This window comes from Electrona antarctica (assembly GCF_951216825.1).
Source record: "Electrona antarctica genome assembly, chromosome: 2".
NCBI classification, from domain to species: Eukaryota; Metazoa; Chordata; class Actinopteri; order Myctophiformes; family Myctophidae; genus Electrona; species Electrona antarctica.
Window position 1 is genome coordinate 14,790,618 of NC_136807.1, and position 27,981 is coordinate 14,818,598.

At 43.4% G+C, this 27,981-nt stretch overlaps 1 protein-coding gene across 1 annotated transcript; it reads right to left on the reverse strand.

Annotated features, from left to right (window-relative positions):
* Window positions 1-52: 52 nt before the first annotated feature.
* Window positions 53-27,981, reverse strand: nfascb (neurofascin homolog (chicken) b). Its single transcript, XM_079519633.1, has 26 exons — window positions 27,783-27,981; window positions 25,446-25,563; window positions 24,972-25,077; window positions 23,155-23,345; window positions 22,600-22,722; window positions 21,950-22,168; window positions 20,597-20,708; window positions 18,609-18,796; window positions 15,490-15,621; window positions 14,431-14,574; window positions 13,870-13,981; window positions 13,131-13,297; window positions 11,477-11,624; window positions 10,839-10,963; window positions 10,159-10,260; window positions 9,480-9,677; window positions 9,287-9,357; window positions 8,394-8,616; window positions 7,843-7,958; window positions 6,715-6,925; window positions 6,443-6,565; window positions 5,334-5,504; window positions 3,419-3,550; window positions 2,980-3,052; window positions 2,133-2,168; window positions 53-383 (listed from the first exon to the last, which is right to left on the reverse strand). Exons 2-26 carry the CDS (start codon window positions 25,519-25,521, stop codon window positions 152-154), a joined length of 3,531 nt encoding a protein of 1,176 aa, XP_079375759.1. The 5' UTR covers window positions 25,522-25,563; window positions 27,783-27,981; the 3' UTR covers window positions 53-151.

The window sequence follows — 27,981 nt, forward strand, 5'->3', positions numbered from 1 at the left end:
TTGTAAGACATTTGGTAAAGAGGGGGGGGGGGGGGGGGGGCAAAAAGAGCGGACCAAGTGCAGACCCCTGGGGTACCCATGTCAGGGTTTGAGTGGGTTTTTTTAGGCGTTGGTGGTTCAAACGCTACGCCAGCCAGGCTGTATATAGTTCTCATGCCAGGCTGTAGATGGCACTCATGGGAGAGTGCAGCTCCAGACTTTCTCCATAGTCCGCCTCCTCCCTGACATCCCGCCTGCTTCCTGTGTACTGGCCAATGAAAGAGCCGTCCTCGTTGAACTGGATGTCTCCGCCCTCCCCGTACTCGACCAGGCTGTCGTCGCTGTCGCTCCTTTTTATCATCATGGCCTCTAGCGCAGGTCTCTGGATGCTCCTCTCCTCCTCTCTATAATATGTATGTTTATAAATGTTTCATTATATTCATCATGGCTTATAATGCAAGCCCATGGATTGAGCACTCATCTCTATAAAATATATAAATATATTTTGTTTAACTAGAAACAACATTTCTTAGAAATCTTAAGTGTGAGTGTGGGGTAGGCAGAGTTTCGGGTCTCTACGACGCGTCATTCAAAACCCTGATAGGGTTGCGTATAAAGACCCACCCCTGCCTGTGGGACTCTATGGCCTGACTCACACCTTTCGATCTAGCATACAACATTGATGCATGCTAGATGTAAAGAAAGGGTTTGTTTACATCTTGCCCCAATGCATTTCCAATGGAAGTCACATGGTTTGACACAACACGTGTTTGTATAGCTGATGCATGAGACCTATTGACTGATGCAAGCTCACAATGCATTTCCAATGGGAGTCACATGGTTTGACAATTTGTGTTGTATGAGGGGGTGGGGGGCAGTTGAAACACAGCCGAAAGCCGTACAACACAAATGTTGTGTCAAACCATGTGACTTCCATTGGAAATGCATTGGGGCAAGATGTAAACAAACCCTTTGTTTACATCTAGCATGCATCAATGTTGTATGCTAGATCGAAAGGTGTTAGTGAAGCCATAGGCCTGACTCACACCTTCGCAACAGATTGATGTATAGCTGATGCATGAGACTTATTGACTGATGCAAGCTCACAATGCATTTCCAATGGGAGTCACATGGTTTGACACAACATTTGTGTTGTATGAGGGGGTGGGGGGGCAGTCGAAACACAGCCGAAAGCCGTACAACACAAATGTTGTGTCAAACCATGTGACTTCCATTGGAAATGCATTGGGGCAAGATGTAAACAAACCCTTTATTTACATCTAGCATGCATCAATGTTGTATGCTAGATCGAAAGGTGTGAGTCAGACCTTAGGCTTCACTCACATGTGCACAACAGATTGTTGTATAGCTGATGCATGAGACTTGTTTACTGATGCAAGCTCGCAATTCATTTCCAATGGGAGTCACATGGTTTGACACAACATTTTTGTTGTATGAGGGGGAGGGGGGCAGTTGAAACACAGCCGAAAGCCGTACAACAAAAATGTGACTTCCATTGGAAATGCATTGGGGCGGCCATGCCACTTACCCTTTGTTTACATCTAGCATCCAACAATGTTGTATGCTAGATGCGAAGGTGTGAGTGAGGCCTAAGGCCTATAGTATACTGGGAACTGAAGTTATGGCTGTTTAAAGCCCAGCAAATAGGAAGACCGAGTGGGCACATCCATCTTGGATGCGAGGAATTAGAGTTATGGCAGTTTAAAGCTCAGCCAATAGGAAGACACTTTGATAACCAACCATCTCTGCTCTCTGGCCAATGAGAGCAGAGATGGAATAGCCGATCTACAAGCTCACAAGGTTTCACAGAGAAACTTGTTGTGAGCTTGTTGGTTTTGTGTGTGTGTGTGTGTGTGTGTGTGTGTGTGTGTGTGTGTGTGTGTGTGTGTGTGTGTGTGTGTGTGTGTGTGTGTGTGTGTGTGTGTGTGTGCGCGCGCGCGCGCATGCTTAACTGACCACTGTTAAGTGTCACACCTTTATTGCATGTAAACTTAATGATTATGAAGCTACAATATCTGCATGCATCAACTGTATTGAATGCCAATATCTGGACAACGTACGTATTGTATCATATTTTATACATACAATGATACAGTACAAAAGTGTACATGTTTATAATATTTCATACGTACCGTCGTGAGTAGGGCATTGTGGACACACGTGCTAACCTGCAATATTAATAGTTTGCATGAGAATACAAATATAAATTAATTGCACCATCAAACAGAAACTTCATGAATATTACCTAATATGAAAATACACTTCATATTGTGTGTGAATAATTAATTGATTAAAGATATATTATATATACCATAGGCCTACTGTGTAAATATGTGTTTCAGTTTTGTCAATAGAGTCAATGTTTAGTCTTTGCATACCTTTCCAGAGACCTGGAGCGATATCCGATGAAGGAATGGAAGTTTAGAGGAAAGGTTGATTTAGGTAAAGAAGAATAGAATAGAGAGAAAGAGAAGGGTGGAGTAGATAGAAAGAGAATAGATGAGAGGCAAAATGAGAACATAATTAGGTTATCAAACAATATGGACATTATTGCCATTATTGTTATAACTATAGTTTAATGTGTTTCTCTGCTAGCTGTGCAGAAGTGTCTCAATACATTCATAATGTACAGTTACATTCATAAAATATGAAATATACATTTTATATTATGAATTATTCATTGCTGATTGTTATGCTATGAATAATTCATATCGTAACAAGGTGGGTTTTGAAGGTAACATAATGTCAGTCATCTTTCACGTGTCTATGGCGTATCTATGATCTGTAACTCCATCTAGGCTGTAAATATGGATTTCCACAGTAGGCCTACATCTAATATATCTCTAGAGTCTGGCCTGACATTGCTTCCACTGTAATGAGTTCGACATCATAGATATCTAGGGTCTGCTAGATGTTGCTTCCGTCCCTCATATAATCCCCTGATAGTTTATATCCAAGTCTTTGTTGTGTAAAACTCACCGATAGTCAAAGGTTCCTTCCTCATCCTTCATGTCATCCACTGGTTCCAGAGAAATTTCTTTTTTATCTCGAACTGAAAGAGACACAATAAGCTGTTACTGTGTCCCATGCATCTTGGTTTGTCAACAATCTAAGGCTCTAGAAGTCGGGAGTGGCTTATTGTCGGTATCAGCCGATAAACCGCAGGAGTCTGTCCCCGTTAATGCGCTAGACCCCTGGGAGATGGATTGCTGAGGTCGAGCGCCACACCTACCATCAGCTCGAAGAACTTGCGCACGACTTGGCGCACCCAAGCCATGTTATGCTGAGTTGGCGGTGCCCAGGATCGAACCCATGAGAGAGTACATATACAGTGACAGACATCAACCTCTCCATCCGGCTTCTCTCCACCAAACACAACACCTAGATTATAAATACTAAAATACACATGGATTCTTACCTGGATATTTCCCTCCTCGACTCCTCTTGATGAAACACACAATGAGCAGGATGAGAACCATGACGGCTACAGCACACATGGTACCGATGAACCATCCTTGAGTACTGATGTCCACCTGGTCTCTGGCATACGCTGAAAATACATAAATATATTAGTGCTGCACGATTCTTGCTCAAATGTGAATCTCGATCTTCCCTCACAAGAATTGAGATCATGATTCTCACACAATTCTCATTTTTTTCCATGAAAATATTTGTCTTTAGTCTGTAGTTTGCTGAACATTAGTACCGTAGAAATGTGGCACCGCCACCTGTTACCAACTACTGTGGCTTAGTTTAAACAGACAACATCAAAGTGCTTGACTTAAACCTCTCTTAAAGTCTCTCTCTCGTAGCAAAAATATAAGAGTAACTAAAATGAATTGGACATCCAACTAGTGCTGCACGATTCTTGCTGAGATCGCATAGATGTCTGAATCTAAATCGCGATCTTTTTCCGATTAATCGTGCAGCACTAAAATAATATATCATCATGCATCAAGACATGTTGAATGAAGATCTGGAGCACGATAGACATGTTGAATGCCTTTTTATTTAGGTGCTATAAAATGACTAACGTGTGGATGTCCGCCGCATCAAAGCGATGGTCTCAGTAAGGATTAGCACCAACATGTACCTGATGTCCCATTATTTCAGATTCTACTTTACCCTTGATGGTATAATACAGAGACTCCTCCACACAGGTTATTATAATAATAATAATCATAATAATAAGAATACCCTCGTGGTATAATGCAGAGACTCCTCCACACAGGTTATTATAATAATAATAATCATAATAATAATAATACCCTCGGTGGTGTAGTGCAGAGAGTCCTCCACACAGGTTATTATAATAATCATAATAATAAGAATACCCTCTGTGGTATAATGCAGAGACTCCTCCACACAGGTTATTATAATAATAATAATCATAATAATAATAATACCCTCGGTGGTGTAGTGCAGAGACTCCTCCACACAGGTTATTATAATAATAATAATAAAAATAATAATAATACCCTCGGTGGTGTAGTGCAGAGACTCCTCCACACAGGTTATTATAATAATAATAATAAAAATAATAATAATACCCTCGGTGGTGTAGTGCAGAGACTCCTCCACACAGGTTATTATAATAATAATAATCATAATAATAATAATACCCTCGGTGGTGTAGTGCAGAGACTCCTCCACACAGGTTATTATAATAATCATAATAATAAGAATACCCTCTGTGGTATAATGCAGAGACTCCTCCACACAGGTTATTATAATAATAATAATCATAATAATAATAATACCCTCGGTGGTGTAGTGCAGAGACTCCTCCACACAGGTTATTATAATAATAATAATAAAAATAATAATAATACCCTCGGTGGTGTAGTGCAGAGACTCCTCCACACAGGTTATTATAATAATAATAATAATAAAAATAATAATAATACCCTCGGTGGTGTAGTGCAGAGACTCCTCCACACAGGTTATTATAATAATAATAATCATAATAATAATAATACCCTCGGTGGTGTAGTGCAGAGACTCCTCCACACAGGTTATTATAATAATCATAATAATAAGAATACCCTCTGTGGTATAATGCAGAGACTCCTCCACACAGGTTATTATAATAATAATAATCATAATAATAATAATACCCTCGGTGGTGTAGTGCAGAGACTCCTCCACACAGGTTATTATAATAATAATAATAAAAATAATAATAATACCCTCGGTGGTGTAGTGCAGAGACTCCTCCACACAGGTTATTATAATAATAATAATCATAATAGTAATAATACCCTCGGTGGTGTAGTGCAGAGACTCCTCCACACAGGTTATTATAATAATAATAATAAAAATAATAATAATACCCTCGGTGGTGTAGTGCAGAGACTCCTCAGTGTGCCAGTCTCCAGTGCCCTCTCGGGTGCGAGCCGCCAGGGAGAACCTGTAGCGAGTGTAGCGGTCGTAGCGACGCAACGTGTAGCTGGTGATATTGGGAGGAAACTCTTCAACACTCTCCTCTCCCCTGGACGCATTTACTGTGGAGAAGAAGAACACTGTTAACATATGTAGTAACGTGTAACATTGTGCAAGGTTCCAGGTGGTCCCCAGCTAAATGATATGATGGAGAGTTAGTAACCAAATGGACCCTCATAGATCATTTGGTTCGTTTCATTATTCGCTCTCGAGTTAAATTAGTGTTTAAAAAATGGCGGGACTTAATTCTTAAGTCTACACATAATTGTTACTTGATCAATGTTTGCCTGTTATCTCTCTTATGGTACCAACATCAATACAGCATAGAATTAACCCCACCCCAAAAAGCGATTGTCCAATGCCAATCCAAAATAGTTTAGCAACCAGTGCTATGCTAGGCAAGCTTTCGCCACCTCATAGCTGTCAATGTAATTTTGCATGGCTGTGTTGTTGAACACAGCTTAATGTTGGGAAAGTTACACGGCTGAGCCACCACGGTGATGGCAATAAAACGAATCACGGTAGTCTTACCGTGCATTAAATGAAAACTCCCATCGGACGGTCGTTAAAGTTGATTGTTGGATACTGTTATACGATTATTTACATGGAGAAAACCCGTCATTTAACATGCATCTCTATGGGGGAGAAGGACATCTTGCCCTGTCTCATCGCTGCTAACGTGCGCCTATTATACAAGGACGGGTTGGGGATGGACTAATTATGGACAAAATCTTATCCAACGGCAAAAAAAATATTATTTTTGGGGGTCTGAGAGGCTAAATCTCATCAAATGGTTGTCCATGGCTCAAATGCCGAATAAATAATGGACCTTGATATGAAATGGGTTGAAACCCACTGCTCTAAGGCAATTCAAATATAGGCTATAAATATTACCTGTCTGGTAATTCAGAGTGTATCCTATATGATAACTCCATTAGGTTAGGGTTAGTAGTAGGGTTCCTACAGGTATTTCAGAGTGTGTTTGAGATATAAATGTTACCTGTCTGGTACTTTAAGGTGTATCCTATGATGACTCCATTAGGTTCTGCAGGAAGACTCCAGTCCACATAGATGGTGTCCAGATGTCTGAGCTGGATCCTGAAGTTCTTCGGAACAGATGGAACTGCGCACGCACGCACGCACGCACGCACGCACGCACGCACGCACACACACACACACACACACTCAGCACATGACTAGGGGACGACGATGTGTTATCATTCTCTATCGGGACATTTGAATGAGTTTATAATACAATAATAATAAACCTACCTCCTTCAAGTGTAGAGAACGGGATGGTATTACTGGCTGGACCCTCATATCGGTTGTTGGTCACAACGATGTACATCTTATAGTTACTGTAGGAGAACAGATCCTCTAAGACCCCCGAGGTGTCGGGACCCTCCGAGGGAAACAACTTAGATTTCAAACCCCTGCTGACCCCCAGCCATCTGACCTGACTGCTGTCTCTCCAATAATATACCTGGAAAAACACACAACTATATTTTTGAAATAAAGTGTAAAAAGTTAACTCGTGGTTCTCAGCAGGAAACCAATGTATTGTGCAGTCCAAGTAGGGAATGAGACATTGCCCCAGGTGAAGGAGTTTAAGTATCTCGGAGTTGAGGTCTTCTTCACAAGTGAGGGGAGGATGGCTCGCTTTAGCTCGCTCTGTGGAGGCTCTCATTGCTCAAGTTCGCTTGAGACGGCACCCCTCCGTCACGGTCTATGGGGAGGATTTCAGTGTAATATGTATGAATTTGGGGGTTTTCTAGTATGTACGGAATTGCCAATCCGTGTTATTTCACTGTATTTTTGTGAGATCGGGTTGCCCTTAGAGATAGGGTGAGAAGTTCACGCGAGAGAGACTCGGAGTAGAACCGCTGCTTCTTTGCTTGGAAAAGAGCCAGCTTAGGTGGTTCGGGCATCTGGTAAAGATGCCTCTTGAGAGTCTCCCTAGGGAGGTCCTCGATGCACGTCCCACTGGAAGGAGACCCCCGGTCAGACCTAGGATCAGATGGAGTGATTATATCTCCAAAATGGCCTTGGATCACCTCGGGATCCCCCAGAATGAAGTAACTATGCTCTGGAGAGAGAAGTGTGGAGCTCTCTGGTGGAGCTGTTACCCCCGCGACTACGGATAAGTGGTTGGCAATGGATGGCTATAAAATACTTGAAAAGGGTACATTGTGAACAGATAAAAACGGATGACTTATTTGTGATTAATGAGGCGATTAACTAGATAAATCATGTGATTTGCTGGACAGCACTAATATTATTATTTTTTTAACCATGTGTATACCAAATATAGACTCTAATGCATGGTGAGTCGAACACCTTGTATATAAGTGTAATTGACTGAACAGATAAATCAATAAATGTGATTGATTGCTTGATCACCTTGTATTCCTTCAGTTCTCCCATCAGGGATGTTCTGGCCACGGGGTCCCAGTGAACTGTGACCTGGGTGCTCTCTATGTCTTCAACCCTGAGGTTGAGAGGTGCTTCTGAAGGACCTGAAATACACACAGAATATTCATTTATTTATTAGCCCTTATTTCACATGCTTCACTCTGCATTATTTATATAATGCAATATCTGCCAACAAAATGTAGTTAGCACCCATTTCTCCATTTTAGGCGCCAGATCCAGACGTTTTACAAACTGTGGAATCTTTGCAGGACATTGCCTTTACGTATTCTGGTTCAACAAGTTTAAGGCATATCTTCTTCAAATACTTTATGATTTCATTGAATGACACAGCATTTGAAAGCTTACATTCTGTACTTTCATAATCTGTAAAAAAGGTGGAAAAATCCCATGCACCCTTGTGTCCTAAAGCATTGAACTCACAAATAATGAATACAACACGTTCTTTTCTCCGTTTCCTGAAAAAGTAAAGGTTTTTTTTGGACATGCAACCAAGTCGGTATAAGGTAGGTCAGACTTACGGTCCTCTCCAGAGTATCCGGTGATAACGGGAGACTCTGGACCCAGACCAAAGTCATTGGCTGCCTGTACTTTGATCTCGTAGGGCGTGAAGGTGTCCGCGTCGTAGATATAATATCTGAGCCACTTGGTGGTGGCGTTCTTCCATTCCTCTCTGGAGTCTTTCCTCTTCCACCAGACCAGGTACTTCAGATGAGGCCCGTTCCACTCTCTGTACGTCAGAGGCTAACAACATAATAAAGTCAAAGTCATATGATTTGTAACACACGTTACGGCAGTGACATTTGTTCTCCGCATTTGACCCATCTCTTGGAGCGGTCAGCCGCAGCCGTGCCGCGCTCGGGAATAATGATGCTGAGTGCCGAGCAGGGAGGCACTGGGTCCCATTTGGTTTGACCCAGCTGGGGATTGTACCCCCAACCTCCCAGTTTCAGGGCGGACACTCTAACCACAAGGCCCTGTCTGGTTAATAATTATAGTTAACTCCCAGTCTTCCGCAGTAGTCTGAATGCTCAACTCTTCAGACTCCACCTTAGCCCTGCCCTAGCCTCGACGACCTTGCAGGCGGATGCAAAGTCTAAAATTATGTAATCTAGAGAGCTAGTAGACCTTCTAGATGTGAGGCGACAGGCAGCACTACCGACTGCGCTGCGTTGCCGCCGTATCATTTATACATTCTGATCTACACATTATCTCCTCTTCCAGCCCACCAGGACCATTCCACTCTCTGTTTTAGAGGCCACAACATAGCAATTATAATAATGAATAATAAGAGTCACAACATCGCATAACTGTAGGTAAGAGTTCCATTCTCTGTAGGTAAGAGTTCCATTCTCTGTAGGTAAGAGTTCCATTCTCTGTAGTAGGTCAGAGGCCATAAAGAAATTATGTTTACCTCCCAGCTGATCTCCATGTTGTTCCTCCATGTTCCCACTCCTTTGATGTTCCTTGGAATCACATCTGGAGCTGTGAGACAAAACATCTGTTAATACAGTTATTATTTCAATAAGGGACATAACTTTTCGTATAGATAGACGCTCGACCAAGCCAAACACAACCCTATAGTTTTAATAAGCAATCCGACTCACGTGCTCCGCTGGTCTGTAAGCGGCTGGAGCTTCGACTGGGACGACTGTGACCGATGGCGTTGACGGCGGTCACTCTGAACGCGTAATACGTGAACGGCGTTAGCTGCAACATGACCGAGTTCAGACTGCCCGGATACGACGACAGGTTCCTCCACTTCCCCGGCAACCAATCGTCATCGTCGTACTGAATCAGGAACTCTGTGATTGGACAGTAACAACAACCAATCATCTGCAACGTACAGAATTATGTACTCTGTGATTGGATAGCAATGCATGAATGCGATACACTGGTTTACCACCAGAGGCCCAAGTGGACCCTTATGGGTCCGTAACTGTTACCTGGTTCATAATAAATAAGTAATGATTTGTTACAGGACCACAATGGAAACAAGCTGTTATCCTTTTAGCAGCCTGTGTTAGAATCCAGGTGCTCCAACCTGTAATCGGACTGTTATAATCCAGGTGTTTCAGACAGTACCTGTCAGTACATATCAGGTACGGTCGCCCCTAAACCATCTCGCCCCACGATTGTTTCCTCCGACCTCACGCAGACTTTAGGAACACCAGGCTGCACAGTTCCGCTGGCTGTACGCCCGGGGCGAGTTGGTAAAGGGGCGACTCGTTTGGTATTCCCTGTAATAGGACTATGTTATAATTCAGGGTTTTCAGACTGTATTACCTGTAATAGGACTGTGGTTGGCGTCTCCTGGGATCCAGGTGAGTCGTACGCTGCGTTCAAAAGGATCGGAGAGCTTCAGACTAGTGGGAGGGTCCGGTCGATCTGACAGAGACAACACATGATCAGTAGATTAATTACTTGATTAAAAACGCAATACATGCTAAGTGCAATGCATTAATTAATTAATTAATTAATTAATTAAATTGAATGTAATTAATTAAAAACAACACACGATCAGCACAGGCGTTTTAGGGATTGGGGCAGCAGTGGCTCAGGAGGTAGAGCGGTCGTCTTGGAATACGAAGGTTCCACGTTCGATTCTCAGCTCCCCCTGGCAAAAGTGTCGAAGTGTCCTTGAGCAAGACACTGAACCCCCAACTGCTCCCGATGAACAGGTTGGTGCCTTACATGGTTTCCTCCGCCATCGGTGTGTGAATGTGAAGTACATTGTAATGGAAAACGCCTTGGCGAAAAGCACTATATAAATGCAGTCCATTAGGCTGCATGGTGCCGGAAGATAGCAACTTTTGCACGGGAATGCTTCTTGCGCAATGATAAACGAAAAGCAACTCTGTTCCAAAATGGGTTTAGGGTTAGGGCTTCTACCCATCATGATGAGGCGAGCATTAGGGTAGGGCAGTTAGGGTTTAGGGTTTAGAGTTAGGATTTAGAGTTCCTACCCATCACAATGAGATGAGCAGAGGCAGACTTGGTCTCCATGTCAGTCTGCACCAGGCAGGTGTAGTTCCCTTCATCTGCTCTGTTCACACTGGTGATCACCAGGTTGGAGTCATCCAGAGAGATCCTGAAATATATATAATATAATATTATAATACAATATATTAATAATAATATAACTATGTTCACACTGGTGATCACCAGGTTGGAGTCATCCAGAGAGATCCTGAAACATAATAATATAATAAAATATACGCGGATGGTTTTAGCCCAATCCGGTGGTGGGATTGACTTCTTAACCATTCTCGTCCCAAACTGTGATAAATGTTTCACATTTAAATCATGTTTCTACCTAACAGTATGCAAGGTAATTGTGGTACAGTGAGGTGATGTTTTCTGTTCTTTTTGTGTTGTTTCTTGCGTCGCCGTGGACGTGGTAAACGGCAAGAATGAATGACTTTGTCCCGGCCGAGGCTCATGTTTTGATGTATATATTGCGGGGGTTGTGTCAACTGTGCGGGCGCTATTACTGTACTGTAAGTGTCGAATTTAGCGGGAAGAATATTAATGGCAGATTACAATAAGTGTTTTGCCATTGCATGGCAGGCACACTTAATTATTATTATTAAAAGTGTGTCACCTCCATCCAGTGCTGACCAGATTTTTGTTCTTCATCCAGCTGGTGGAAACGGTTGTCGTGGCATCAGACGTTACGCTGCATTCCAGCCGCACATCTGTTCCCCGCACGACCCTCGTGTTCTGAGGCCTCTTAACGATCAATGTGGGCTCTGTGGGGGAAATACACTACAGTTCACTGTGGGCTCTGTGGGGGGGCGGGGGACACTACAGTTCACTGTGGGCTCTGTGGGGGGGGGGGACACTACAGTTCACTGTGGGCTCTGTGGGGGGGGGGGACACTACAGTTCACTGTGGGCTCTGTGGGGGGGCGGGGGGGGACACTACAGTTCACTGTGGGCTCTGTGGGGGGGCGGGGGGGGACACTACAGTTCACTGTGGGCTCTGTGGGGGGGGGGGGGGACACTACAGTTCACTGTGGGCTCTGTGGGGGGGGGGGGGGACACTACAGTTCACTGTGGGCTCTGTGGGGGGGGACGGGGACACTACAGTTCACTGTGGGCTCTGTGGGGACGACGACGACGACGACGACACTACAGTTCACTGTGGGCTCTGTGGGGACGACGACGACGACGACACTACAGTTCACTGTGGGCTCTGTGGGGGGGCGGGGGGGGACACTACAGTTCACTGTGGGCTCTGTGGGGGGGCGGGGGGGGGGGGACACTACAGTTCACTTTGGGGAAAGACCCATACAAACACTACAGTTCACTAGCCTGGGTTCCAGCCTGATTCGCTGCATTCTGTGAATTTGTTTTGTCACATCGCTACTCAGCCTGAAGTCTCCTATCTCCAAGGTAATCGATCCAAGGCTTCTGCTTGGTTTGTGGTGTGGGACAAAAACACCAGTTTGACGTTGTATCAATGCACAGCTACTGCTGTTGCCATGCCACGTCCCCTTATCATTCAATAAACTCACCCCACACATCCGGCAGTTTTTTGAGTGGTGCAAACCACTCCAACAACCAGCTTTGTCTGTATGTTCGTGTACCTGTCCACTCAAAAAAGGAGCATGGTTGCTATGGTTAGTTTTTTGTACTACTGAATCTGACATAGTGGACTACTGAATCAAATTAGTGTTTACTTTTTACCGTAGGTTTTATTTTCAAGTCTCGAACTGGCGCAAATTTTTTCAATGGTGAGAAAAGCATGGACAGAGTGGCGCTGGCTGATGACGTATCAGCAACAACGTTGTTACGCAACAGGTGACGTTATGAAGTCAAACAGGAGGCTGACCAGACTGAGTAACGAATTGACAAAACAAATTCACGAAACACAGCGAATCAGGCTGGAAACCAGGCTAGCAGTTCACTGTGGGAAAAGACACACTACAGTTCACTGTACGTGAGCTCTGTTGGGTAATAGATCCATAAACATTACAGTTGATCATTTCTGTAATCATGATCATATCTACTAAAACTATGGTTAAAAATGTTGGTTGACTACCTTTTTTCACTGACAAACTAAATAAAAACTAAGCTATGATTACTAAAACTAAATAGAAACTAGACTAAAATGTTAGGGAGGGACTAGTGGAGAAGAGACACCATCAAGGCTCGCCAAAATGTATTTTAGCTGACTTAAATCAACTGTACTTTAGCACAGATTATTATTAATATAATATAATATTATTTCTGTTTGAAAACACAATGCTTAACCTTTGACTTCCACTCGGACTTGGCTCTCATCTCGTCCAGCTACGTTGCTGACCACACAGACGTACGTTCCCTCATCGTCTGAACGCAGACGTTTGATCTCCAGAGTGCCGTTGTCATGAACCTTATACCGGCTCCCAAGTTCCAGGTTCCCCTGGCCGTACTTGGACCTGTGTGGACGGGCGGGCACGCATGCACAGACACACACGCACGCACGCACAGACATACACACAGTCACACACACACACACACACACACACACACACACACACACACACACACACACACACACACACACACACACACACACACACACACACACACACACACACACACACACACACAAGTCAGAGAGCTTATTGTTGGTATCAGCCAGGGTGCGGGAGTCTATCCCCGTTTCACAATGCGCTAGACCCCTGGGAGATGGATTGCTGAGGTGGAGCGCAACACCTACCATCAGCTCCCAGTACTTTCCGACACGACTTCAAGCCGTGCTACTCATACACTGAGTTGGCGGTGCTCGGGATCGAACCCATGACCTTGCGATCGAAAGGCGAGTGCTCTACCGACTGAGCTAAAGTATGGCTATGTGTAGGTAAAGGTAGGTAATGTTCTCACCATCATGGCTCAGTATAAAGTTAGATTTAACAGAGTTTAACGCGATATAAAGTTTAACAGGTCATTCTCACCATCGTAACTCATGTATAAAGTATAGGTAATGCTGTGTAGGTAATGTTCTCACCATCGTAGCTCAGGAACCGGCGAACCAAAGTAGCGACAGTCTAAGAAGATACGAGTTCCTTCCACCAGCCTCACGTGCTCCACCCGAGGGCCGAGGATACGAGGGGTTGAATCTAAAATATAAATGTATCATTGATGACCATATATCAGTTTACCGTTTACCGTTAGAATCTGGAGACATAAACAACACAACGAGGATACGAGGGTTGAATCTAGAGAATGAACACCCCCCCCCACAGAAGACACATGCTAGTGTGAATTCAACTTTCCCTGTAGCCCAGGGGAAAGGGTCAGCTTGCGCACACACACATACACACACTACAGTGTGCATGACTAGATACAAGGAGAATGATAACAAAATCTAAAGCCTTCGCTTTATCAAATATATAAGTGCATCATATCCATAAGACTATATGGTTAAAATGCTTTTGTTTTGTGTTGTGTTGTGTTATTGTGAACTCATGGATACTTGTAGTTCAGACTGCACACAGTTACCTTTTGCGCACAGGGTACAGCCGGGATAGGACCAGACAGTCCACAGAGTTAGACGTTAACCACTTACGTAGCACGTTGACAAAGGCGTTGGCCAGCAGGTATCCGTACTGGTTGGACGCGTTGCATTGGTACACTGCAGTGTTCTCTAGCGTCGCCCCACGAAACGTCACTGTGTCCCCAGACACCTGGCGGCTGGGGTGGGCCATGGCAGCTGTACGGAGAACACACATTACAATATTTATAAATATTATATAAAGCCTTACTGGGTAATACCCCGGCTGGCGGGGGCGGCGGTGGCTCAGGGGTAGAGTGGCCGGATTCCCAGGGCCAGTTCGAACCCGGGCTCCCCCAGAGTTAGTGTACACAGCCCAACACAGCGAGAGGAGGAGCAAAACGTTGTACGAGCAGCAGCCGACATGTCTTAGCTTTTGCCACAAACGGTATTATGGCGGGCGTGATGCGATCAAAAATCACTATTTACATCTGAACGTCGGGCGGATTGGACAAAAACAACAACTTTGGAGTATTTTTCTGAGAAAACAAGCAGCAAAGAAACGACAATGAGTGGATCCTTATGGGGTGCGCGTGCATTGATCCTCACGATGGGAAGAACGTATAGGGGCTGTATAGCAGCCTGGACAGCACAAAAGGTTAGTATTGAGCTTCGGCTGGTTGGAATTGATATAAACCTTATAACCCACCATATGACGGGTATGGCGACCTTCGGGGTAAAATCTTAACCCGTCATCTGGCGGGTTATGAAGCGTCTTGGCGTCCTGAGTGTTAAGTACTGTCGCATGTGCCAAGCTGTCATTCCCTTGTACTTGTATTATTTCCCACGGAGTAACCTCGTGTCTCGGAGGACCATGGGGGAAAGACAGGCAGTGTAGGTAGGCCAATCAGGCAGGCAGTACAATCGAATTACGCAACAGCACCCCTCCTTCTGTCCTCCTATTGGTTGACCCACATGACGTCACAGCCCCCCTCCCTCTGTCTTCCTATTGGTTGACGAACATGACATCACAGCCCAGAGGGGCAAACGGCCCCGGAGAATTAAGTTGATTTATGATAACAATAGTGGACTCGCTACTCAAGCCCACAATAAATACATAATTGAAATACTTACTTTCGATTGGCTCTCCGTTGATGAACCAGCGAATGGAAGGTCGAGGAACCCCATCAGAGCGGCACGTTAAACGACCGCTTTCCTCCGGAGCCAAAACTAGATCTGTAGGTATCTCCAACCAGAACGGAGAAGCTGAAAGTACATGTCATTATACAGTATAACAGTGGTGGGGAAAGTACTCACATTCTTTACTTAAAGGTATATTCAGTGATTTCACTTAATTCAAATATAACCTTTTTTTTCTTTTTTTGGGATAATCCTCCCTACTATAGAGTGTGCTGACCATATAATTAGTTCCCCCCCATCCCCAGTGAACCGCAGGGGTCAAAAAATCCTAGTCAAAAAACCCGGTGGTGGGCCTTCATCCAATCAGGATAGAGGGGGCCTTCCTCCAATCAGGATCGAGCGGGGCGTGCCTTGGTGCGTGTGCTGTTGGCCTGTTGCTTGTCCCCCCACTGTAGAGCGTGTGCATGTGCATATCTTTTTATTTTTTTAAATAGCAGCTCACAATGTGTCACACATGTGTCACGACGCATAGTGAGCTTGTAGATCGGCTATTTTCAAATTGCCGAAATGTATATAGGGCTGAAGTGGTTAATGTATGTTTTTGTAATAATATTCCAAATCTACATGTAGCCCAGTGGTTATTTCATGCCCTTAGCCCTATTCTAATACTCTAATACATAATACAAGTCATTCTAAAACAGTTGACTAATTTAAAAATGTATGCCTTTAATCAAAAGTTGTCTGTTATAAATAGATCTCTAAATAAATAGGTTTTAGTACAGGACTTGTGTTTAAAACGATGCATGCCGTTCATAGCAGTTAAAGGGTAAAATGCATAGGAGAGACTGTGGAAAAAACCCAATAACGAGGTGCAATGTTGAACAGGTGTGTTCCAGGGTTAATGAGACAGTTAACCAGGTACTGGAGTTCTTCATTCTGATTGGTGTGTGATCAAGTGTTCTTTTTTTTTTTAAATAATTTTTATCCCACGATTTTGTAACCCATTTTTCACCCCTGTGTCAATTATCTAATGTGATCCTGGGCTCTACACACCCTCCGCCAACCTATAGTCCCCATATATGGGGGACATGGGGAGAGCAACGGACTTGAACTCATGCTTCCTTCATGCCTGAGTGTCCAAGTTGCTCCTTTACACCTGACAGGGGGGAGTTTCCCTGGTTGGACGTAGCGCGTGGAAGGAACACGTTATTCCGACCAGTTCCTTTCCCCTCCATCAGGCGCCCCGGCTGGCCAGGGGGAGGCAGTTTAGAGACCAGGATTACTGCATGTTTTTTGTGAGGGTACCTACCCTAGGGGACACGGGGAGAACATGCAAACTCCACACAGAAAGGCCCTTTCGCCAACCCCGCCTCGGGTATGGGCACTGATGAAGAGGAGGAGGAAACACGCCGCCAGCACCCACGGCGCCCCGAGTGGGAATCGAACCCAGGACCTTCTAGCTGTGAGGCAACAGCATTACCAACTGTGCCACCGTGCCCCCAAGTGGCACAGTGATGTGTTCTGATTGGGCGTTTCTCAATTAGGTGAAGTGGGGAGGAGAGAGAATATTGAGTGAGTGGAAGATTACTGAACAGATTCATCAGAGTGTATGACCTGACACAGGTTGACATGACACAGAAGTGAAGTGGAAGTTTTCTGATAGTTTGATGCACAGTGCATGATTCTTGTGTCTTTTTTGTTTGAGTGAGTTATAAGAAGTCTTAAGTGAGTGGTAATGTAACATGTGTTTGGATTGAGTGAAGAAAGCAAGTTAGTTTCTCAACAAGAGGAGACTTTGGCTCATTCTAAGAGACTGTGTTTTGGAGTGTGTTCCTGACGAGGATTCGACGTTCCTGCAGTCTGCTCGGCTTCATCACATCTCACCACCTCACGAACTGTTCTACAGATCTGACAAAGAACTGTGAGTAGGACTTTTGCTCATCAACAAGGACGGAGGATTAAATCATCATCGCCCCACCATCACCACGATCAGGCCTGCAACTTTTGGTTTGTGTGTGTGTACCGTATGAGTGTGGGCCCACTGTGTGTTTAGTACTTTGTATTTTGTATCTGCTAGTTAGGAATAGTAATCTGATTTTGGTTAAAGTCATGTACAGTTGGGTGCCACCGATATTGTCCCTTATCATTTGACCCATTTAGGCCTGACCTCAAAACTTTTAAAAATCCTTCTAAATCCTGAAAAAATCCTTCTACATTTTCACGATTTTTCAAAAATAGCTAAATTATAACATAATGTTTAAAACACCAAAAGGGGTTCCCGCCCAAAATGGGTTAACTGTCCTTTTGCGCAGATCACGCAAACCTCAGCAAAAAGAAAAGGACAATATCGATGGCCTCCAACTATAAAAGGGATTTTGCTACGAAATGTAAAGATTGGGAGAGTTACGTTTTTTATATTTTATTTTAAGCCAAGTCAAGAGTGTTTGGTTTTATTGAAGGTAATTAAGGAACTTAATTTGATTTAACCGGTTTAAAGGCTTGCGCCTATTTGGTTATATTACAAGGCCTATTGTTGGTTCATTCTAAAAAAGGGTTTACCATTCTTGTATTGTATTGTCTACTGTATTGTATATTTCATGTTTTTATTATTTTCTTAACATTTAAAAAGGGTTAAACACTGTTGTAAAAACAAATAACCTATTAACCCTATCAGTAAATCTGATTTACATTTAAAGTGTGGTCTGGTATATTTCTTAAAAATAGGTATACTGAGCTTGTAGATCTGCTAGTTTGCAGAACAAGTCAAGTTAATCAGCCTTGTGGTTTATTCTATAAATACAGGGTTATACAGAGGTTAAGTTAACAAACTCAAACGCCCCGTTATTCCCTTTAAGACAGTACCGGGGTGCTACATACAGCTTTCAAATAAATGTAGTGGAGTAAAAGTACAATATTTGTCTCTGAGATGTAGTGGAGTAGTATTGGAAACTGGAAATACTCAAGTAAAGTACAAATACCTCAAAATTGTATACTTAGTTACTTTCCACCACTGATACGTAGTGTGTGTGTGTGTGTGTGTGTGTGTGTGTGTGTGTGTGTGTGTGTGTGTGTGTGTGTGTGTGTGTGTGTGTGTGTGGTAGTTTATAACTGACCTTTGACGCGGACAGCGATGGTGTGTTCGATGTATCGTAGTTTGTTGGTAGCGGTGCAGGTGTATTCACCCTGGTCATCGAACGAAGCTCTGGGGATCTGAATCATCTTGTTGTAGTTTTTCACTTTCATCCTTGGCGTCACCGCTAGGGGCTCTCCGTCTTTCAGCCAGCTGATGTGAGGAGTGGGCCTGTATGCGAGGGGCAAAGGTCATCCACAAGGTCATTCACAGCAGCGAAGAGAAATCTCTCAAAGCTTTCTGACGCAAACGTTGTCCACACACCACATGGTCGTTTCAAAATCTTTCCTTGTTTTTCCTTTTATTTATTTTATTTATTATTTTATTTTATTTTATTTTATTGATGGTTAAGCTAATCCTACTCTCGCGTATATAGCCAGACAACTATTCCACAATCTCCGAATAGTGTCTGGAACTACAACCTCCTCCCGAAAATCCGAGGCAGGAAGCTGGCATTTCGGTTCACAAAATATATATTTTAAAATATCCATCCATCCATCCATCCATCCATCCATCCATCCATCCATCCATCCATCCATCCATCCATCCATCCATCCATCTTCAACCGCTTATCCGTAGTTGGGTTGCGGGGGCAACAGCTCCACCAGAGAGCTCAAGACTTCCCTCTCCAGAGCAACATTAGTAACTTCCGCCTGGGGGATCCTGAGGTATTCCAAGGCCACTGAGTCGATGTGATTCCTCCAACTGCGCCTTGGTCTGCCCCAGGGTCGAGGACCTCACTAGGGAGACGCCCAAGAGGCATCCTAACCAGATGCCCGAACCACCTTTCCAGGCGAAGAAGCAGCCACTCTACTCCGAGTCTCTCTCGCGTGACTGAACTTCTCACCCTATCTCTAAGGTAGATGCCAGCCATTTTAAAAAAAACTTTACATTTTATTTTTTTAATTTCAATTTCTGCTAAGCAGCAAGCTATATATGCTCAGATGATTTTGATTTATGTTAAGGATACATTTGTGCGACTGTAAAGACAAAATGGAAGTGGGGAGGAGGCTTCACTTCCACTTTATCGCTTGCTCTTGATCAGAGCTTCCGTTCTCCAGACTGTATGACAGAAGCATTTGAAAATTGCGAGAGGCAACAGTCTGGCAACACAAGACTAGACTAAGGGTGCACTCACACGGTTCATGCAATTCTCTGTGCTCGTTGGGTGTTGTGTCATGGCCGCCCAGCAGCCCAATGCATTTCCAATGGAGGTCACATGGTTTGACCCAACATTGTGTTGTGTGAGGGGGAGGGGCGCAGCGAATGCACCCCTCCCCCTCACACAACACAATGTTGGGTCAAACCATGTGACCTCCATTGGAAATGCATTGGGCCGCTGGGCGGCCATGACACAACACCCAACGAGCACAGAGAATTGCATGAAAGGTGTGAGCTCAGCCTTACTCTAACCCAAGTGTATCGGTGGAATTATTTTGTTGTGCTTTTGCAACTACGCCTAAACATAACCTTAAACCTAATCGTAACCTCTCAAAAACGATGCCTAAACCCAGGAGCAGCCTTAGGGATCTTGAGGTCCGTTTCAAGACAAAATGAGGCCCCCATATCCCCCCATCACGGCCCCAACCCCATCACTCTTGACAAATTATTATGCCAGCAACAACTCTCCTCATCCTGTTGTCCCTTCACAATAAAGTGTCTCCCCTTTACCTCCCAATGCTGCACATTTTACCCAGGTTAATAACAGCAAATAGGTGTAACTTAAAAGCGTGGGAGAGAGCAAGGCAGCGAGTGAGCGAGAGAGACGGGGCGAGAGAGAGAGGGCCTCTGTGCAGGGGGGGGGGCTTGGGGGCCCCCCCCCTGGGGTGGAGGCCCGTTTCAATTGAAACTGATGAAACATATAAAGGCCTAAACCTAACCGTAACCTCTCAAAAACTATGCCTAAAGCTAACCTTAACCTCTCAAAAACTCGTCCTAAACGTGCGTGTTGACGTGCGTGTTGACACTCACACTCCTGCTGCGATGCATTCCAGCAGTAGCTCCTCTCCCTGAAGAACCAGGATGTTGCTGGATGCACCTTTAGGGGACAACCAGGAGGGGGCAGCCTCCTTTATGGAGCGCACTGGAGAGACAACCACCACACGCATGCACAATTCAGCAAGTCAACAAAGGTTCCTGACAAACGATAACAAATAGTAAATCAGCACAAGCAGAGTGTGATTATTTGAGCGAAGCAAGTTTTAAAAAGAAAGAAAAACGCATAAGGAGCACAAGACTCACCACAACCACACCACAATGTGGAGAAAAATGTTGAGTCATTTTAGGGGATTGTCTGAAATAAAAATAGCAGGTTGCATATGTCCATTAGTTTGTCATAATTAATACACAAGGTTACTGCTGCTAGTGGGGAAAGTGAGTGGTACAATTGATTTATTGATTGATTGATTAATTAATCATGAACGTACATTTTATAATGAGGACCAATTACATGAACTAGGTTTTTAGGTTGACAATGAGTGAATTAAGTTATCTTTTAAGCAAAACAATTAGTGTTACGGCTTGTTCCTGATGGTATTAAAATGTAAAACTATCAGACATGCTCACACACACACACACACACACACACATTAGATTCATCACTCCATGAATGAACATTGACCATCTTCTATGCTCCAGACAAATGGAACAAACTCCAGGATAGATTGTTATCTATAGAGAAATGTAGGATAGATTGGTCTTTTTAGAGACATTTAGGAAGGATTACAGCTCTCATGTATCTGTATTATGATGTTTTTACTGTTCATTTTTGTATATGTTGTGAACTTGTGATCATGTTGTAGGCGTCCTTGAAAAAGAGAGTGGTCTTGCCTGAACAAATAAACAAAAACAAAGCAAGGAGTGATTATATAATGTGTCAGGTGAAAGAGGCTGTCTCCGTTGCCCCACTTTGTCTTTGTTTTATTATTATTATTATTATTATTATGATTTTAGTAACGTGTACGTTTCTCTGGCGCAACCTTGTGGCCGTTGTTTGTGTTCATTTCCGACTTCTGTGTGGTTCAAGTGTTTTGTTGTGGCTTTCCTGCTCTCCAGCTCATAACATTAGCAGCTGTTGTCGCTTCAAGGCTGCGGTCGTACAGCTTGCTCGCTGCGGAAATCAGCTCTTTTGCGGTGCATGTGGCATAGCTTAGGAGGCGGGCATTCATACTACACTCCCATTGGCTCAGGCAGCGTGTGTGGCAGCCAATCTAGGCATAGGTGGTGACTATGACTAGGTCGTCTACATTTCATGATCTTTCATTAGTCAGCATTCACTTTCACCTGACAAACAGTTGCCAATAATAGATCTACAAGCTAACTTACTGGTGAGCACTTTGACCACCACGGGTCTCTTCTGGTGAACAGCGTTCCTGTGAGGGAAGCGAGCGTTGCAGCAGAAATCATTCACAGAGTCGTTGAACAGGACGTTGGAGAAGTACAGATTTCCATTCACTCCCATAGACACCCTGCGGTCCTGGCGGACAGGTTGCATTGTGGGAAATGCAGTCTGAATGGGCCAATTGAATGGCCTGGCGAAGGAACCTGTAATGACACACAGCAATGCTTTGTGGGAAATGCAGTGTCAGGGTAGGGTATTAGGGTACTACTTACAGCTATTCATCCAGTAGGTATCTGGTCTCTGGGTTAGGGTATTAGGGTATGAGGGTATTAGGGTACTACTTACAGCTTTTCATCCAGTAGGTCTCTGGTCTCTGGGTTAGGGTATTAGGGTACTATACTTACAGCTATTCATCCAGTAGGTCTCTGGTCTCTGGGTTAGGGTATTAGGGTACTATACTTACAGCTATTCATCCAGTAGGTCTCTGGTCTCTGGGTTAGGGTATTAGGGTACTACTTACAGCTATTCATCCAGTAGGTCTCTGGTCTCTGGGTTAGGGTATTAGGGTACTACTTACCGCTATTCATCCAGTAGGTCTCTGGTCTCTGGGTTAGGGTATTAGGGTACTACTTACAGCTATTCATCCAGTAGGTCTCTGGTCTCGGGGGTCCAGGAGGAGGCTCACATTTCAGAACAAGAGGTAGACCTGCACTGATCACCACTGGTTCTAGGATCTCTCTGGGCCACAGTGGTGGTCCTGGAAACAATTACATAATGTATGAAACTGTTGATTCAAAACAGTTTTTCAGCTTTATAACAATGATGATTATCAAACTTTTAAATTTCAACTACACCCAGTTGACGAGCTAGTGTCCATATACTATAGTCTCAGTGATGTATAACCAGGTCTGCTAGTCTTGGCCACTATCTGAACGACATGTGCATGACTGTGAATTTCAAGACGTTGCCAGCTCACGCAAATGTGTGAGAGTGGCCCCTCACAGAGTCTGGTACCATGGCCACTCCCTCACAGACTCTGGTACCATAAATTATTATGGCATCAGCATGATGACATAATAATAGAAACCCCCATAGACCCACATGACGTCAGAATTTACTCTAGAAACATACAATAAACTGACAATAACAATAGTGTGGCCAACCACACTGATGATTTATAATAACTTACTGGATAGTCTCAGGATGATCTTGTGTGTATAAGCAGATCCATGCTCATTAGATGCGATGCATTGATATTCAGCTTCGTATTCATCAGGGTTGTTCCAGGCGTAGATGTCTAACGTTCCAGACCTTCTCCTCATCGACGTCTGAGGGTCACGAGCCACGTTGAAGTATCGCCCGTTACGCCTCCATGAGAATCTGTAACAATAATCTTAACTAATCATTCTAGAGATTGCGTCCTCAACAAAATTTGAGGACGAAATAAGTGGACGTCCTGAGATTGAGATTGCGTGCTGTGATTGACTGAGCATAACATAACGGGTTCGCCACATGAGCCAATAGAACTTGGGAAGAGAAAGAGGTAAAGCGAGGGGGAAAGAGAGGGAGAGGGGGAGGGAGGTATGGACTAGTAATAATAACTAGAAAGATGAAATCCTGGGGAATTGCGAGTGTGGTTGCCTCTATAGGAATATTGTCCAATCAGAAGAGGGCGGGACATATACACGTATTGTGATGTCACTTTATAGTGTCCAATCATGTGCGGGCAATTATAGCCAGGGGCGTGTAAACATCATCCAGTCAGAGGAGAGAACAAAATGACCAATAACAATTGTCTGTTTGCCTATCGGCAACCACACTACTAATAAAAACTAGAAGAATTGCAAAGTGTGGTTGCCGCAGTCACTTACATAGGCCCCCCCTTAATTTGAAAACTTCTATAACGCTTGAATAGTTTGGCCATCTGCCCCTGCAAGGGAATTCATGTCTTTAAAAACGATTGTAAAACATAGATTGGTTACGTAACCAACAACAGCCAATTAGCTACTACAAACGTTATGCAAAGCTCGGCCAATCACAGCGGAAGTTAGGTAGGTTGAATGAATGAATGGTTTATTTCGATCTATTTAGTTTAGAAAATTACAAAAAAAATATATATATTATTGAGTGGTGTAAACCACTCCTACAACTGGCTTTTTTGAGTGGTGTAAACCACTCCTACAACTGGCTTTTGTTGAGTGGTGTAAACCACTCCTACAACTGGCTTTTGTGTGCAGAAAAAAATTAGCATGGTTGCTATGTTCAAAATAATTTCTGACGTAATTAAATCACACCCGGGTGAACTGGATGACCGTAGCAACCATGCTCATTTTTTCTGCACAAAAAAAGCCAGTTGTGAAATCACATCCGGGTGTGATTTAATTACGTCAGACAGACCTTACACCACTCAGTTCACACGGGTGTGATTTTTTAAACACGATCGAAAAGGAATAGGCAGAAGCTTAAAGCTTATGTATGCCTATCCTCCTTACATAAGAACGTAGAACATGTACTGGGTCTACAAAACAATCAACATTTGGACGAAACATAAAAAACAAAGAATAACAACCACAAGAAAAAAGAACAAACAAAACAACAAAACAAAGCACAGACAAAAGCATAGAGTTCAATACTTGGAAAGGTTACTCCGGAAAAAGGAAAATAAGAAAGTGTGACAATAACTATAGTCTGGTTCAGGGGTTCTCAACCCGTGGGTCGGGGGGTCGCCAAATTATTTTAGGGGGTCCCCAAATTATTTTCAAAAACAATTGTAGATTGTAGATCTGCTATTTTTAAATAGCTAAATTATAACAATGCTTAAAACACCAAAAGGGGTTCCCGCCCAAAATGGTTTAAGGTTATTTTAGCAGTCAATTTATATTGGGGGTCGGGAGGGGGCGGGGCGGGGGTCCCGAGACGTTGCCAAAGCATTTTCGGGGGTCCCCGGCCAAAAACGTTGAGAACCCCTGGTCTGGTTGACACTAATAATGATAATAATATAATTACATTGGCAGAGGGTTTCCTTTAGCTTCACATTCTATCACCATGGTGTCTTTAGGGTCAACGATGTGGTCCTTAGGAGACTGTCTGATGATGGTGGGAGGTTGTCTGACTAGAGGAGAGAAATCATTTGCATGACTATATTATTACATTACTTTACAATTTACTATCCACAGTAGCTTACAATAAACAATGTAAACACATACATAGAATGCAGAGATATGGTGTAGTGTCTTAGTAAACTACGATCCCTGGCAAACCAAGAACCTATAGGATCAGTCTAAACAATACACTAACTATACAAATGATAATCTGTACATTGAAACTATAGCATACCAGATAAACAAATGGATCTGGCATCTGGCTAAATAACATGCTATCTAAATTACATATTTTTGAGTGGCACTAGCCCATCCAATGCCTGGCTTTGTCTGTGTGATTTTTAACCTTTATATGTAAGGTATACAATAGAGTACTTACTTTCCAGAGGTACATCCAGGCCACAGACATGATGCCAGAACAGAACCATCACAGCTGCTCTGAACAGCGCCTCCATCTTTACTGCTGTGCATCGATTGCTTTGGTCTGCTGCCTGCTCCTGTATGCAAATGTAAACAATTTCATTGGCCTGCTGCCTGCTCCTGTATGCAAATTAAAACAATATTATTGGCCTGCTGCCTGCTCCTGTATGCAAATTAAAACAATATTATTGGTCTGCTGCCTGGTCCTGTATGCAAGTTGAAACAATATGACACCTAGTGGTGAAATTATACTTTGCGGTGACCTCAATGCGAGAACAGCTCCTCTAAAGGTAACTTTAAAGGTACTTTATCACTGACATCAACATGGAGTCTCTTTCAGTCAGTAAGGTATACTGACTGAAAGACAGCTGTGCTGGTAGAAGATGTCATCTACATCCGGGGAGGCATGGGGCATTGGGCATGGGAGTTCTACAATGTGCTTTATGCATTTGATGTCGACGCCCACAGATGGTTCAAACCCAGGGTTGATGGGACTGTCCCAGAGGCGAGGAAGAACCACTCAGCCTGTGTCTTTGGGAAGATCATGTTTATCCATGGAGGATACAGCAGCCTGACTTTACAGTAGACTAATGACTGTATGACTAATGACAAATACAAGTTGGACACCTCCGCAATGGTCTGGTCTTTTCTTAACACCAGAGGCACTTCACCACATGCTTCATGTGGTCACTCGGCCGCCATCATCGGGACAAAGATGTTTGTATTTGGGAGCTACAGGCGGCATCAGAATTTACAACATCGTCAGAGTGTTTGACACAGAGACCAACCTCTGGCTAAACACGTCTTCTGCACAGCTTCTTCCAGAAGAATGCTGCTATCATTCAGCCTTTGCCTACAATGGAGAGCTGTACATATTTGGTGGTTGCAACGCTAACCAGAAGTTCAATGATCTGTGGAAATTCAGTCCCGAGAGCTTCTCCTGGAAGAGGGTTGAGCCCAAGGGGAAAGGCCCATTTCTGACTTTTTTGGAGTGCTGTTGCATGGTGGGAGATCGCATCTTTGGAGGAAGAGATTCAGCCGGTGACCTGTATGTCTTAGACTTGAGTCCTAGTCTGAAGCTGCAGGCTGGCAGTTATTCAGTACGATCTAGTGGATCAGTCTGAACTCTCACACGATGTCAGGTGGCAACTGGCAGCCATGACAACCACACAGTAGATCTGGGGTTCTCAACCTTTTGGGCTGGCGACCCCCTAAAAAACAATTCTGGTTCTGGCCATGTCTCGCAATGCTGCCTTCTGAAAGAATATTCCTTATTGTGCTTCTACCGGATTAGACCCATTTAAGTGGTTGTTTTTTCACATTCCGAAAATAATCTGTACAGCAGAGATTAAAAACAATAGAAGAAAACAGAAAACGAACACGGGTTATTGTCCCCTGACATATCCAGCACCTCGCTCCGACAGAGCTGGCCATAGCCAGCAGGTGAGTGGAGGGATTGTTAATGTAAGGGAGGACGGTGCCGATTTGTGTTAGTGCACACACACACAAACGCACCCACGCACTCACGCACACACGCACACGCACAGCAGCACAGCAGCCATGAAGTCTCTCCCACAAAGTTCACAACATCTAACAAACCACCTAACAAGGTTCTTTTGTCATTTTACACACAATACAATACACAACAATACCACGCACGCACGCACGCACGCACACACACCCACACAAACAATACAACTCATCCAGTAGCACATGAGCAGTGTTGGGAAAAAGTACTCAATTGTTTTAGGCTATACTTAAGAAAAAGTATCAATACTGCAATATAGAAATACTTTGTTACAAGTAAAAGTCAGACAAAGTACAAAAGTATTGGCATCAAAATGTACTTATAGTACCAAAAGTAAAAGTACTCATTAGGGCTGAAGTGGTTAATGTATGTTTCGTAATAATAATAAAATTCTACAAAGTAACTAGTAACTCCAAATAAATGTAGTGGAGTAAAAGTACAATATTTGGATCTGTGATGTATAGTAGAATAGAAGTGAAAGTGGAAATACTCAAGTCAAGTACAAATACCTCAAAGTTTTATTTAAGTACTGATCACATCCACTGACATCTAATCTCTGTATCAAACTCTGTATCAAGAATCACATTATTAAACTATATCAAATCTACATCACATCCACTGAAATTAATATCTGTATCAACAGATAGTCACATTATTAAACTAGATCTGTATCACATCCACTGAAATTAATCTCACATCTAAGTTCAAATTCTGTATAAACCCATATACAGTTACATTATTATTATAATTATAATATACAGCCATTACCTTTTTCTCGTGTGGTGTCAAATCAGGAATATCTCTCCCTCATCTCCTGATATTTCCACATTTCCATCGATAATTTCAAAATGTGTTCATCCAGGGAATGTCCTTGTTTATTATAAATTAATTAATGCTGTAGTCTCATCAACTCTTTAGTCCTTGGTTCTAGAGTGTTTATTATAAGCAAATTAATTAACGCGGTAGT

What these genes read in the sequence shown, in the direction of transcription:
- nfascb (XM_079519633.1), bottom strand. Translation starts at nt 25,521, where the DNA reads ATGGAGGCGCTGTTCAGAGCAGCTGTGATGGTTCTGTTCTGGCATCAT. An exon ending in GGTGGTCAAAGTGCTCACCA is followed by an intron (nt 20,709 to 21,949) that starts GTAAGTTAGCTT and finishes TTGTCTCTCCAG; the next exon opens with TGCGCTCCATAAAGGAGGCT. An exon ending in ACATGGAGATCAGCTGGGAG is followed by an intron (nt 8,617 to 9,286) that starts GTAAACATAATT and finishes TTATGTTGTTAG; the next exon opens with CCTCTGACGTACAGAGAGTG.